Genomic DNA, 14274 nt, shown 5'->3' on the forward strand with positions numbered 1-14274 from the left:
ATTAATAAATAAGTGAAATGTAAATAACTTCTGTGTCATTTAAAAAAAAAAATTATATTATGACAAATATACACAGGCATCCCTATTAATAAAAATCTTTCAGGAAAAGTCCCAGTGATCTAACCATAATGTCCAAGAGGGCTAGAGCATTCACAATATTTTTTTCTTATGATCACCCTTTAGTCCTTCAACTGTGTTGCTGCTAGACCTTTTGTTGACAAGTGATCAGAGCTTCTACTGAACTCATTAATAGGAATGGCCACAGATAAGATTCTATTGGTCTACTAAATACTCTCTGCTGTAAGCCCTGTATATATGTCCAAAATTAGGTTACCTTGGGACAACCCCACCAGATGTGGAGGCATGGTCCTCTCTGTCCAGATAGGCGCTATCAAAAGTCACAGATGAATTAGCCAGAAGGAGCACAACCATGTTCAACCCAATTATCATATTGACTGACCATGGTTATAGCAATGAAGATAGTTGGGTAATATTTGCTGCTTAGTATATACCACACTATCAAGATTTAGTAGCCATTTTGTCAAGTGGTTTCTCTTTTCTTTCTAAGATGAAGTGGTTAGAATAAAAGATGAACATTGCGCCAACAGCACTGAGTCAATGGAACCAGAATCTTCTGACCATGCTGAAGTGACCGACCTGTCCTACGGTTATGGATCAGACTGTCCACCTTATACAAATATCCAGCTGGATAGTCATCACATTCCCTACGACATCAAGAGACCGGGCATGGGGAAACTGTACTGCGACATCTGCGGCTTGGCATGTAACAGCTTGAACGTTCTACTGGTGCACAAGAGACGTCACACAGGTAAATATTCTCCGTACTCAACAGATGAACAGTCTGAATGTGTTAACGGAAAACGTTAATTTATTTGAACAGTGGAGAAGTGTGATCAGATTTCATTTTTCATTTATTTTTCATATGTAACATAATTTTATTGGTGAGGTTTTCATTCTAAATGTGTATCTATATGATGTAATGTCTAGTCATGTTCTTTGTTTCTTTATGTGTACTATGAATATTACTTTCACCTTTTTCTCAACTTCTCTTCTTGTTTTTTCTACAATATTTCACCATATTGTTGTTCTCCTCACTCAATTGTGGCCAGATCAAACTAGCCACATTTTGTATCTAATTTTGTAGTTCAATTTTACGATATAATTTTGTGTATTTTTTTTGGTTTATTTTTGTCCGTGTGAGGAAATCTATAAGAGGCACCTATCAGAATGTTAGGGATCAATACTGAACTTGACTTCAGCGTTAAAAATCCCTGCTGCTTTAAAACGACTTTTATATCACCAGGAGTGGTTAAGCACTAAGTAGTTTGCGGGCTACACGTTAAACTTTACCACTTTCCCAGATGTTGCAGGTTCAGAAAATTCAACTGCGAGTTTATTTAGTTGTAAACTGGAAACAACAAGTTAAAGACTGCAACATAACGATACATCTTGGTGAAGTAAAATACATGTAATGTATAATTAAAGGAAAACTATAGACTTTAGCTAAATAAAGCAGTTTTAGTGTATAGATCATTCCCCTGCAATTTCACTGCTCAATTCACTGCCATTTATGAGTTAAATCACTTTGTTTCTGTTTATGCAGCCCTAGCCACACCTCCCCTGGCTATGATTGACAGAGCCTGCATGAAAAAAAAAAACTGGTTTCACTTTCAAACAGATGTAATTTACCTTAAATAATTGTATCTCAATCTCTAAATTGAACTTTAATCACATACAGGATGCTCTTGTAGGGTCTAGCAAGCTATTAGCATAGCAGGGGATAAGAAAATCTTAATTAAACAGAACTTGCAATAAAGAAAGCCTAAATAGGGCTCTCTTTACAGGAAGTGTTTATGGAAGGCTGTGCAAGTCACATGCAGGGAGGTGTGACTAAGGTTCATAAACAAAGGGATTTTTTTTTTTTTTTGTAAATCTGTTTTATTGATGTGGAACAGGAAAATTATGAGGCTCGCAGGCCTCCCGACATAACATAGTACATAAGTGTAGCAATTGGCGTTTGGCATCTTGGTTACAAGTTTCAACAAAACAAGTTTAGTTACAATATATGAAGTGTTAAATATACGGATACAGATACTACCATGGGGTTCATATTATATCTAAGTATCTTGGGAATGCATTTCCGAGTAAGTCACCTTCCTTTGTGAGGTGGGTGTGTGCGGTCGGTCAGCTTTTTTTTTTTTTTTTTTTTTTTTTTTTTTTTTAACTCTCGGGCTGTTCCCGTGTGCTATCCTCATCTGTTGCAGTTAGTGATACCATGAATAGCTGTTGCTTTCCTATTGTCAAGAATGGGTAAGGTGTCGTTCAGAGAGTTGGTTAGATAGAGAAAGGGTAAGGTAAAGGAGATAGGTATCTGACTGGATGTCGTCACGCTTTCTCAAACTTAACCTCTCTAAAACTGAACTCCTTGTCTTTCCTCCTCCTAATACTGATCCTCCTCTCTCACTCTCCCTTCAAGTCAGTGATATCCACATAAGTCCATCCCTACAAGCGCGCTGTCTTGGCGTCATACTTGACTCTGGTCTCACCTTTGAGTCTCACATCCAGTTTGTTGCCAAGTCCTGTAGGTTCCAACTCAAAAACATAGCCCGCATCCGCCCCTTTCTTACGCAAGATGCTACCAAGGAGCTTGTCCATGCTCTAGTAATTTCCCGCATGGATTACTGTAACCCTCTCCTGATTGGTCTCCCCAAAAGCCGTACTGCCCCGCTACAGTCTGTAATGAATGCTGCAGCTAGACTGATTTTCCTATCCAGTCGGTCCTCTCACACCTCGCCCCTCTGCCAGTCCTTACATTGGCTCCCTGTATCCTATAGGAGTCAATTCAAAGTGCTAACCCATACATTTAAAGCACTGAACAATTCCAGCCCCTCTTATATCTCTTCACTGATCCAGAGGTATGCCCCTCCTCGTACCCTCCGCTCTGCCCGCGACCACCTCCTGACCGCTGCTCGCACCCGTACGGCCAACTCACGCTTGCAGGACTTCTCACGGGCGGCTCCTCTCCTATGGAATAACTTGCCTACTGCCATCAGACTCTCCCCTAGTCTTCAATCATTTAAGAAGGGCCTTAAATCCCATCTCTTCAGGAAAGCGTATGGCCTCCCAGAGTAATCTCTCCCTTACATACCTGTCCCTATGGGATAGTGCTTTGCTCTCTCCTCCAGCTCTGCTTCACTCCTACTTGATATTTCCTATCCTAATGTTTCTAATACCCCACCTCCTATAGACTGTAAGCTCATTTGAGCAGGGTCCTCTTCAACCTATTATTCCTGTAAGTTTTCTTGTAATTGTCTTATTTATTGTTACATCCCCCCCTCTCAAAATATTGTAAAGCGCTACGGAATCTGTTGGCGCTATATAAATGGCAATAATAATAATAATAATAATAATAATGAGGAGGATTCCCCCTTCCAACTTCGGCACCCCCTGCGAGCGAGTACTATGTGTTTCGCCATTGCCTGTCGTGAGCAGTCCATCGCTAGTGGAGTTTTGCATGGTGCGTATGTGGAAGGTCGTGTGATATTCCACGGAGATGTACCGGCTGGTCATTGCTAGGTGTAGCTGGGTGGTGTTGGTACGGTCTCCATCCCTAAGTGTAGCTATCCGGGATTCTGTCGGTGTTGTGGTGGGACCAGCCCACCGAACGCCCGACCATGCGTTGTTTTTCGCATTTGATTTCTGCGACCTTGTGTCATGTGTCAGTGTGCGCATGGCATTGTCGGTCAGAGCGGCCACCTGTCGTGTCGCCTCAATCTGTGTGTGCGTGAAAGTTTGTAAAATACAGTGTATAGTCTGTTATCAGGCAGTAGATGCCCTTATGTAATCAGTCTATTAGATACATCTCGCCTGAGGATGAACGCTGGTGCTGAATCAGGCTGTGATCGGTTGTGGATCTGTCTCCCGTCCCTCCTTCTCTTGGAGGCACCGGAGCCATCCGCTTACTGCCCGGTCGATTGATACAAGAACCATGGTCCCCAAGTCTCCGCGTGCCTGGTCGAGCACCCCGCGATGGATGCCTGTAGCGCCTCTGCCGACTGTATATCCCCTACCTTATGGAGCCATTCCGTACGCGTTGGAATTTTGTTTTTTTTCCAGTATGCGGGAATGAGGGATTTTGCCGCGTTCAGTAGATGGCGCAGGATAGACTTTTTGTACCTGGAGATGGATTGTGAGGTGATATGTAGCAGAGCCAGTTCCATCGACCATTCCACGTCATCACCTAGCATAGCTCTAGTTTCTGTGTGAATTTGGTCCCAGTACGGTGCAATGGCTCGGCACTCCCACCACAGGTGCAGTATGGTGCCTCTTTCCTCCTGGCATCTCCAGCATATTGGGGACACAGATCGGAATATATTCACTCTCACCCAGGAATGTCCATGCCCCAGCAGGGAGGCCCCCTCCAATATCACCTCAGGGTCTCGGAGCAGGGATTCGTTCATTCGCCATGTCCAGCGTGCTGGCTTAAACAGTGGGGATTCTAGTTCCACCATCACCAGGCCGTGATGCGACCAGGTCGCGGGTCCTATGGTAGCCGAACGGAGGCGTGACAGGCCTTCTTGTTGGAGCAGTATGTAATCAATACGTGAGTAACGACCGTGGAGAGCTGAGAAGTGGGTATAGTCTCTGACTTCCGGATGTAGTGATCTCCAGCAGTCGACAAGCCTCAGTTCATTCATTGATTTACGTATTGACTGGATACTCGAATTTGGTAAGCAGCTATGCCCAGTTGACGCATCTAGCCGAGGGTCCAGTGGGGCGTTAAAGTCGCCCCCCACTATGAGCGCCCCGTTCGAGAATCCCCGTAGTCTGTTCAGCGTTCCCCGTAGGAATCGCGCCTGGTTCGTGTTCGGTACATAAATTGACACCAGTGTGTAGAGTTTGTCAGCAATGGTGCCTTTCAAGAAAAGAAATCTCCCCTGCATGTCCGACATCGTGTCCAGTTCCTTAAAGAGCCAATTCGGCAGCTAAAATGATGGCCGCTCCCGCTTTGCGTGACGTGGGGTGATTGCTGAAGGAGTTGCGCGGGTAATATTGGTTCCGCAACCTCGGCGCGGAGCCTTCCAGGAAGTGAGTTTCCTGGAGCATAGCTACCGAAACATGGGCTTTCCGTAGGTCGCGTAGCAGTTGTGTGCGACGCGACGGGACGTTCAGGCCCCGGCAGTTAAGACTTAAAACGTGCAGAGGGGTAGATTGATAAGACATGGCCATCCCGGCAGGTGTCTCCAGGCACACGGAGACCTCCAACCCGTTCCACTGAAGGAGTCCCCCTGCTCCCACCCCCAAGCGCCGGCGTCTGGCAATGCGACGGGACCAGAGGACCGGGAGGTGCAAACTCAGGCGAGATAAGGGGTCACTGCTGTGATAGCAAGGGTACGTTAGGAAGTCTTCTCCCCTCTTCCCCCTAGGTCTGTATGTCGTGTCGAGTCGTGAGGTCCCAACGCACGTCAGATCCAGGTGTGTCGTCAACTTTCAATGCAGGTGGTATGCCGTGAATGCAGAGTTGGCGCCAAAGTCAGGAGGGGGTCACCAGGAGAGTAAAGGAAACAGAGGGGGAGGGAAAGAAAAGGATGACACAATAAAAAAATGGGGATAGAGCCAAATCCCCAAGTAGAGGTGCCTCCCGTAAGGTAGGTGAGAAAAGAAAGGTCACCTCGGTACCTCCCTAAAACCAGGAGGAAATAGTCATGCGACAGCTGGGGCTGCCGGGAGCCACCTCGGCAAACAGACCGAGACGTGCAACCCCGGGCGCTCCGCCGTCAGGGAGAAATGCACAACCCTAAGTTGGGGTCCGTAGCTCCGTTGGGATCGAGAGGCCTTCATGATGGCGTCTTTCTCTTTGAAAGAGTGTAAGAAGCATATCAGGTCTCGAGGACCGTCCTCCGGCAGCCGGGGGCGCAGGGCTCTGTGGGCTCTTTATGCTCTGTCAAACTTAATGGTGCGTGGTGCGTCTTCTCCCAGTATCAGCCGAAATAGGCCCGTGAGGATTTCTTCCACATTTTCTTCTCCCCTGTCCGGTTCAGGGATCCCGCTGACCCTGATGTTACACCTGCGCCCCCGATTATCTAGGCCCTCTACTGTCCGTCTCATGGTAAGTAGTAGCTCACCTTGGCATGTTAAGGCCGTGTCCGTCGCTGTATGCTTCACGGCATGCGCCTCCTGCGTGCGTTCCACTTCCCGTATTCGGCCTGCCTGGGCCGCAACCTCTGTGTGGATGCCCGCCATTTCTGCCCTCAAAGCATCTTGTATGGTGGTAGTGAGGAGAAGTCTGCCTTGGTGGCCATAGCAGTGGCTAGAGAGCAGAGTTCATCCCCAATCCTCTCCAACGCTGCACCATGCGGCTCCCGCGGAGATGAGGCCGTCAGCGCCATGTTGGATCCGCCTGCCTCCCCGCTGTTGTCGGCTGGAGGCTGGAGGAACCCGTCCATCGGGCCCGCTTGGGAGCCCATCGGGGTTTGGGGGGTATCAGTGCGTAGGTGCTTATGATTGCTGTGTCGGGGCCGTTTTAGGTGCCGGTTTATGCGGCCATCTCGGTCTGAGCTCAGGCCACGCCCCTCATAAACAAAGGGATTTAACTCCTAAATGGCAGAGGATTGAGCAGTGAAACTTCAGGGGCATGTTCTATACACCAAAACTGCTTCATTAAGCTAAAGTTGTTCAGGTGACTATAGTGTCCCTTTAAGTGAAATTAAAAAGGAAAGCACTAAGCACCAACATAAAGTGCATTTGATGCAGTGTACGTTTTGGCCATATACTCATGCTATTATTTTCTCCCGGTTAAAATATCTTTAGCTTTGCTTAAAAAAAAAGAAAAGAAAACGGCTTTACAGCTTTTCCGTAGCTCTTAGCAATGTGTCCCCTTATAACTAATAAAATTTGAATGTGAAAAAAAAAACAGCATTGATATGATGACAAAATCTTATTAAATGTGCTTAAGTTGTGGTGGTGCCCACAATATGACTGGAGTGTCCTTTTAAAGGAGCACTGTACTCACTAGAGCAACTTCATCAAATTGAAGTTGTTACAGTACTGACTGTGGTTTGCCCCATCTTAGTGGCCCCAATCACTTTATTTTAATAGTTAGAAGGCTTGGAAGTGGGGCTTGAAGCCATGCCTACAAGGCCCCCCGAAAGGAAAGCTGGGATTGTCACTTCCTGGCTCTCATACGCAGGCATACTATGATGTCATGGTCAAATGCTCAGTGCAATGGACCATCATGCCTCCCGGATTAAATATGATGACGAGGAGCATGCGGCAGCACCGAGGTAGACTCTCTACTTTAGAAAAGGTAAGTAAATTTACTTTTAGTATTTTGCTGTGCACATAGGTGGAGTCCCTGAAAGTAGATAGTGACACAATAGTGTTCGGAATACCAATTTGTATTCCTAATACTATAGTGTCCCTTTAAGCACTAAAAAAACATGTAAAAGTATTGTTTGAACATTTTATATCCATTTTTAATACATACCTTTAGAATTTGGAATGTGAGGTGAATGCTAACACCTCAAATCCTCTGCATGTTAGGCTCATGACAGACATCCCATAAAAAACTATCAATAACATGATATATAAATAAAGTCATGGACTAAAATGTAAATTGTAATAAAATTCAAATGCATGTGTTATTTAACTGATTAATCAGTTCATCAACTTGCTAGAGTTACTAACAGGTGAAGTGTGTTATGGTGGAATTGTTATGGTAATTCGGAAGTGCTCAGTTTCCTGATTGGCTGCCAGTAAAGGCTAACGCTAGTGTACCAGATTCCTGAGTCATGTGTAGATGCTAAGGACACAATAGTGTCCTTTTTTTTAATGCCTTAATACAACACAATAAGTTAAAATGCGTTGACAGTGCTCTGTGTTACTGAACATAAGATAATGTTATAAAATGCTCTCTGTGAATCCCAATACCAATAACATCTCCCTGCATATTGTAGGAGAACGCCCATTCCAGTGTAACCAGTGTGGAGCGTCTTTCACTCAGAGGGGGAACCTGCTCCGACATGGGAAACTTCACACTGGAGAGAAACCCTTCAAATGTCACTTGTGCAGCTATGCCTGCCAGAGAAGAGATGCCCTATCTGGACACCTTCGTACCCACTCTGGTGAGTATTTATCTATTGTGCTACCATGTGTTAACCCTACTGTAGACCAAAACACTTTTGTACTACCATCTTTTACTGCATCTTCTACTATATCAACTACCTGCATTTGACAGCCAGTGAGATATACTAGATATTAATATAAACATGCATTTTGTATCAATGTATATTATTCTCAGGAGGACTGATCCAAGGCTAGGGATCCAGACCTATTCTTTCCAGTGCCCGTCCTTTCTCCAACAGGGAAAATACATCCCTCCAATTCAACACTACCAAAGTGGTAGTGCGAAAGATGTCCCCGAGAGACGTAACGTTATGGTTAGATTACAGGGAAACTTCCTGTAAGATTTTTCTTAATGTACTGTGAGTGACTTATAGTTTTCAAACGTTTTCTTATTTTTTTAATAAGGTATAATGTGAGGAACTGTAGGCCATATTGTCAGTCACTGAGTCTTGGTTTATTTCAGCTGGGTGAGTTGTCTACTGTTTTAAAAAAAAAAAATTAAATATGACCCATTTCTCTTATTCCGAGTGGATGAACTGTGCATATAATAAAAATTAGTTTGCACGGGGCCCTAGTTTAGGTGGACACCTGAAACCGTATTATAATAACTTACTATTTAATGTTAGATATTGTAAGTTGTGCACAAAAAAAGGAGTAGATTGAAAAGAACTGCTTATTTATTTACTCTCAGTGGAGAAACCATATAAGTGTGAATTCTGTGGACGAAGCTACAAACAGCGCAGCTCTTTGGAGGAACACAAGGAGAGATGTCGAATTTATCAGCAGAATGCTGAGTCTGGTGGGTTTAATGTCTGTAATTTAAATAATTGCTTTATCATTGTTTGTTTGACTACATGTTAAAGACTTACAGGTTAGACCAGGGTTGGACAGAATGTTTTCCCCATCCTCCATTAAATCCCAAAAATCTGTCAAAGTATAGTTTAGAAGTATACCTGTTGGCCATTTATGCATTAAATGAATCCCTGTTTAATTTTCCTTAGAGCATTATAAGTATATATATACATATATATGACATGCCAAGAGGGTGGATGGAATGATGCTGGTTTCTCATGAGAATATCACATTGTGGTCTAACTCAAAATGTAGCACAGACTCAGGAAACCACCAGAAGTATCTGCAAAGGGTGGACATATAACTGAAATGCCACAGGAAAATTAGTTTGCCTTTCAAGCAACTCGTTTGCAATTTCAGAGGTAGTTGCAAAGCTGAGTCATTTAGGCTGATTGTGGTTAGATGTATGTGCCAGCTTAATGAGAAGGTCGACAGTTATTAGTTTTATCTGTGGGCTTTCAAGGCAACACAAGCATGGGGTTCCAAAGAGGGTAAGTAGTTGGTGCCCAAATAACACAAAACCATCAAGAGTTAGCACTTACATTCCAACTCTTGGTCAGCCCATAATTCAAAAGTAACCAAACTAAAGAAAATGTAATTAATGAAAGACAAAATAGCCTTTCTCATGAAGTTACATAGTTATATTGGCCTATGCCTTGGCCCTCACATTGAAAAAATCTCTTTACTCAAAACTTGGTGCCCTGTACAGAAACAAATCCTGCCTAAACCCTACAGTAAGGAAACAGATGCAATACATGCTAATGCCGGTCATTGATTATGGGGATGTAGTGTATGCACCCGCACTGCAAACCCACCTTAATAAACTTAATACGTTACATAATTAATTCTGCCGCTTTGTACTAGAATGTAATTACTTTGCCCACCACTGTGACATGTTAAAAGAGCTGAACTGGCTGTCGCTGGAATCCCGACGCACTCTTCATCTTTCCAGCCTTGTGCATAAGAGCATTTCTGGGAAGCTCCCATCCTAATTGAGTAGAATGCTCTCCCCGGCTGTTCCCACCTCCTATAACCTCCGATCCAGTACTAGCACGATATTTAGTATACCGCAATACAAAAATAAAGTGTCTCGATCCTCATTTTCCTTCAGAGCACCGCAATTATGGAATAACCTCAGGGACACAGTCAAATCTTCATTCAATCTAAAATCTTTTAAGAGATCTATGGCAATATACCTCAGCACAGAATGCACCTGCAATGGTTGAATATATTTATTACCTGTTATGTAATAAATTTATATGTGTGTGTGTATATATATAGTTTGTATATTGTATTTTTCTACTATTGTATCCTATTGTAACAATGCAATGTTTTGTGGACAAAGACCCAGGATATAGTCATCAGGCAAGTTCAGCCTTTCAAACTTCTCTATTTCTGACATTGATCCAAAAGGAGGTAAAATGCCCAATCTGAAGTAATTTACAGTTTTGCCACAAAATGGGAAAAATAATCTTTCTTGACTCTTGAATAGCAGTCAGATTTTGGATGAGCAAGCTGTTTTAACTTTACATATTAAGTATGATAACCTTGATTACTCTGCTTTTCAAATTAGCATTGAGGCATTTTTTTTAAGCATCTCATAAAACCACCTCTTTAGACAGAGAACTCAACCTTTTCCTCTCTTGTAGGCAAAATTACCTTTCTTCTTGTCCTTTGTACAGTCCTGTTAATGAACAGGTTACCAGTGAGTTGTTTGTGCTGGACATATGTGTCTTTAGTTAATGTTACCATGTATCCTCCGAGACACCTTTTTTTCTAGCCTTTCTTTTATAACGGAAATATAAAATTCCCATTTTTTATTTTGTAGCCAGCCTCTGCACTTATTTCTAGTTCCATCAAATCCTTCCTTAAAACAGGTGCCCAAAATTGCTCTGCACATTAAAGATATGGTCTTACCATTGATTTACAAAAAGGGCAACATGTTTTTATCCCATGAATGAATAGTCTTTCTTATTCATGACAATACCATACTAGCTTCAGTAACTGCTAACTAGCATTGCACATTATTGCATAGTCTGTTGTCTGAAATTATTATCAAAACCTTTTATTTCATTGTTTTCCTTTACTCAGTATTATGTAGATTATAAGTGCATTTATGCACGTTAAATCTTGACTGCCTCTGAATCAGCAATGTTTTTAGTGTTTTTTCTACCCTAGACCCATCAAGGCTTATACACCTCTGCTTCCTCCTTGGACACATACATTCATACACTTACACAAATTCAGATACATGCAATCACAAAATTACACACATTCAGATACATAATCCACATAATTAAACACAGTCAGATACGTATATACATACACTTGCACTTATGCATGCATCCAAACACTAACACGCAATCACATATATTTACCTACTCCCACACACACGTTTTGTATAGCATAAATGGACAATTAGTGGTAACATACAATCACTCTCACAAATATACCACATTTTTTTCTTGCCACAAGTTGGCAATGTTCTATTGATGTGTCATAGTAGGGCCATCCAGAGAGGAATCTGTCATCTGTAATGCCCAAGAACATCAGTCTTTCATAAAACCATGTTGATTACTCCTAATGACATTGTACTCACTAAGTACTCGTGGGTGAATACTATTTGGTCCTGAGGCTTTGTGTACATTAAAGGGACACTTCAAACCCCCTCCAGGACTCCAGGTTCCTGAAGTGCTTTATGTGTGAATAGTGTGTTCTATTTTTTTATTTTCCAAAAAAGTGCAGATTTCAACAGAAATTGTCTCTTTTATAAATTAGCCTTGTTACACCGTTTGGCTGTCAATGATACAACTGATCCTGCCTCTTGAAGATGTAACTTTCAACAGGCAGACAATTGCTCAGAGGACCTGCCTTGCAAAGAATTCTCATTGAGCTCATTGGGAAGTCTGTGATTGGACAGCCACAGGAAGTCTGGGCAGGGTTAGAAGGGGAGGGCTTCAATGGCAGCAGACAAGAGCACTGCAGGTTTTGTAAACTGTTTTTAGATATAACCCCAATGAAAAATGCATAATTGATTGCATGCAAGTTTTAATTGGGTATATATCTACTAAAAGGCGATGTTTGTTTTTATTTGTACAGTGTCCCTTTAACGTTATTTAATTGCTGTACCACTTTATCCTGCACCATGTCATGTGTTTTCTGTATGGTTTTTGTAATAGTGATTTGCATACAGCCATAGGTTCTTCTTTGCTGAAGTGTACAAGCTGAAGTACAAACAGTATTTAAAATTTATTTCTTTCCCTGATCTTATTTCAGTGAAACAACCTTTTAAATCTAAGGTTTTCTTTATTACTTTACTTGAAAGAACATAGAGAAGAGGAGAAATTAAACCATGTTCCCTTTTCTCCTCTGATCTACTAATATGAACTGTAGTGGTTTTGGTGCTTAAAATTTCTTTTTAACACATGTTATAGGTGATTTTCAATCTTGTATTCAATGGTGTTAATTCCAGAGAAGTGATAGGTTCCTTTTAAGGATTCGTGCATGTTTATAGTTTGCAATGGCCATTTGAAAAGCACATGAAAATAACAGGAACAGAATCCAAGGAATATTTCAATTCCTACGAGAACCCAAATAATGTAAGCTTCCAAAGCATTTTAAATTTGCGTATTTACTTGAATCTAATCCGTACCTTTTTTGGAAAATAAAGTTTCCAAAATGTAAATGCCCATTAGATTCGATGGCTCATTACATTCAGGGCAAAATTCTAACATTTCCGTTGAATTGCATTCCGGCAAATTCAAACAGGCAAATTAAAACTGGTGAATTCACACAGGCAAATTTCATTCGGGTGAATTCACACAGGCAAATTTCGTTCCTGAGAAAGAATAGACTTTACATGTAACACTAAAATTTATTTACCATCAATGTTAATATGATATATGGCAATAAACATTTTCATTAAAGCACAATTTTGGATAGTAGTATCTTGTATAAATGCGCATTATATTTGCCAGCAATTTTTTTTTTTCAGGTTTCAAAAAATTGAGGTGCGCATTAAATTCGATGGCGCATTAGATTCGAGTAACTTCTGCAAATATTTAGATACATCGAAGGCAGGAGATAAGGATGTAACTTTCTGTCTAAAAACAAAAACAATATTAACCTTGTAAGCCAATCAAGTAGATATTTACATTGGAAGTGTTGCAAAAGTAGAAAAAAAAATAAGTTGACTCTGTAATAATACATAGTAAAAATGTTTCACGCATTGCAAGAATGTTTGTTATTCAGATTCTATCAGATAGTCAAATTAAGCAGGCACGGCATATCCTGATTATGTGAATGTGCTACAGTTCTATGGAACTTTGCTAGAAGTTTTCACTTAGTCCACAGGAACCATTGTGCACATCAAACACCCATTAACGCTTAATTACCCCCCCACCCCTCCCCTCTGTGTATTCCTCTATCCTTCCTTCAATGACCACAATTGTAAAGAGACAGGAAGCAATGCCTGCCATCAGACAGTGAGGATAGCTGTGTATTAGCCTTGTACTCGTAGAGCAGAGCAAAACCTCAAACCAGCACCAGTGGAAACAGTGACAAAACGCAGAACATTGTCACAGAATGGAAGCTGCAGGTGTCCAATGCATGCGAACAAGTTAGAGATTAGATGCTGGAGCCTCTGCCTGGTAGATGCTTTGATTACATACGTAGAGCCATGCTTACTTACATGGTTGCTCTCTTTGTCAGCACCGATAACTGATTTGTGCTGCTATTCTTTTGTGAAATGTCAAAAGGTTCATATATTTGCCACTTGTCCATGTTGGTTAATTTGCTGTTTGTCTTGGTATTTACCTTTTAAACCCCTAGCCATTACTTCCAGGCTAGATAAATGAAATGCCATACTCTGTATTAATTCTAGAATAGAACACATTAATGTCGGTTTGAAATAAACATGGGGCCTAAACAGAGATATTTGTAAAGTTGTGCCTGGTACTATTTACACAACTGTAACACGTGACTTTCTGGACTGACTTGTGTGAGTTCTGTGCAAAATTTATGTTTAAATTCTCCATGCTCTGCTTTTGTTACTGGCCCCACCCCATCTCCTTACATTTTAAAGCCCAGTCCTTCCCATGCCCACCCTCCCCTACCATTTATGCAATCTTCCCTCTTTCACCCTCCTTGGAGAATTGGCTAGTCGGCAGGCTGTAGCGGTGAAATAAGTTGTCACTTAGCTCATCTTGTCACTTGAGAATGCTCACACAGCGCACATGTGTAGTGTAGCATTAATTTCTTCTGATAAAGGAGCACTGG

General features: G+C 41.9%; 1 protein-coding gene across 3 annotated transcripts in view; it reads left to right on the top strand.

Moving 5' to 3' along the window:
• IKZF3 (IKAROS family zinc finger 3) overlaps positions 1–14274 on the top strand; it is a 127032-nt gene that overhangs the window by 90085 nt on the left and 22673 nt on the right. For 2 of the 3 annotated variants that reach the window (XM_063459090.1, XM_063459091.1), the window contains 3 exons: positions 569–829; positions 7977–8144; positions 8837–8944. In XM_063459090.1, the coding sequence (XP_063315160.1) occupies positions 569–829; positions 7977–8144; positions 8837–8944 (537 nt within the window). Of the gene's footprint in view, positions 1–568; positions 830–7976; positions 8145–8836; positions 8945–13478; positions 13647–14274 lie in introns of those variants that run through there. The other variant, XM_063459092.1, reaches the window with a different exon arrangement.

This window comes from Pelobates fuscus, chromosome 6, assembly GCF_036172605.1.
Source record: "Pelobates fuscus isolate aPelFus1 chromosome 6, aPelFus1.pri, whole genome shotgun sequence".
Classification (NCBI taxonomy): domain Eukaryota; kingdom Metazoa; phylum Chordata; class Amphibia; order Anura; family Pelobatidae; genus Pelobates; species Pelobates fuscus.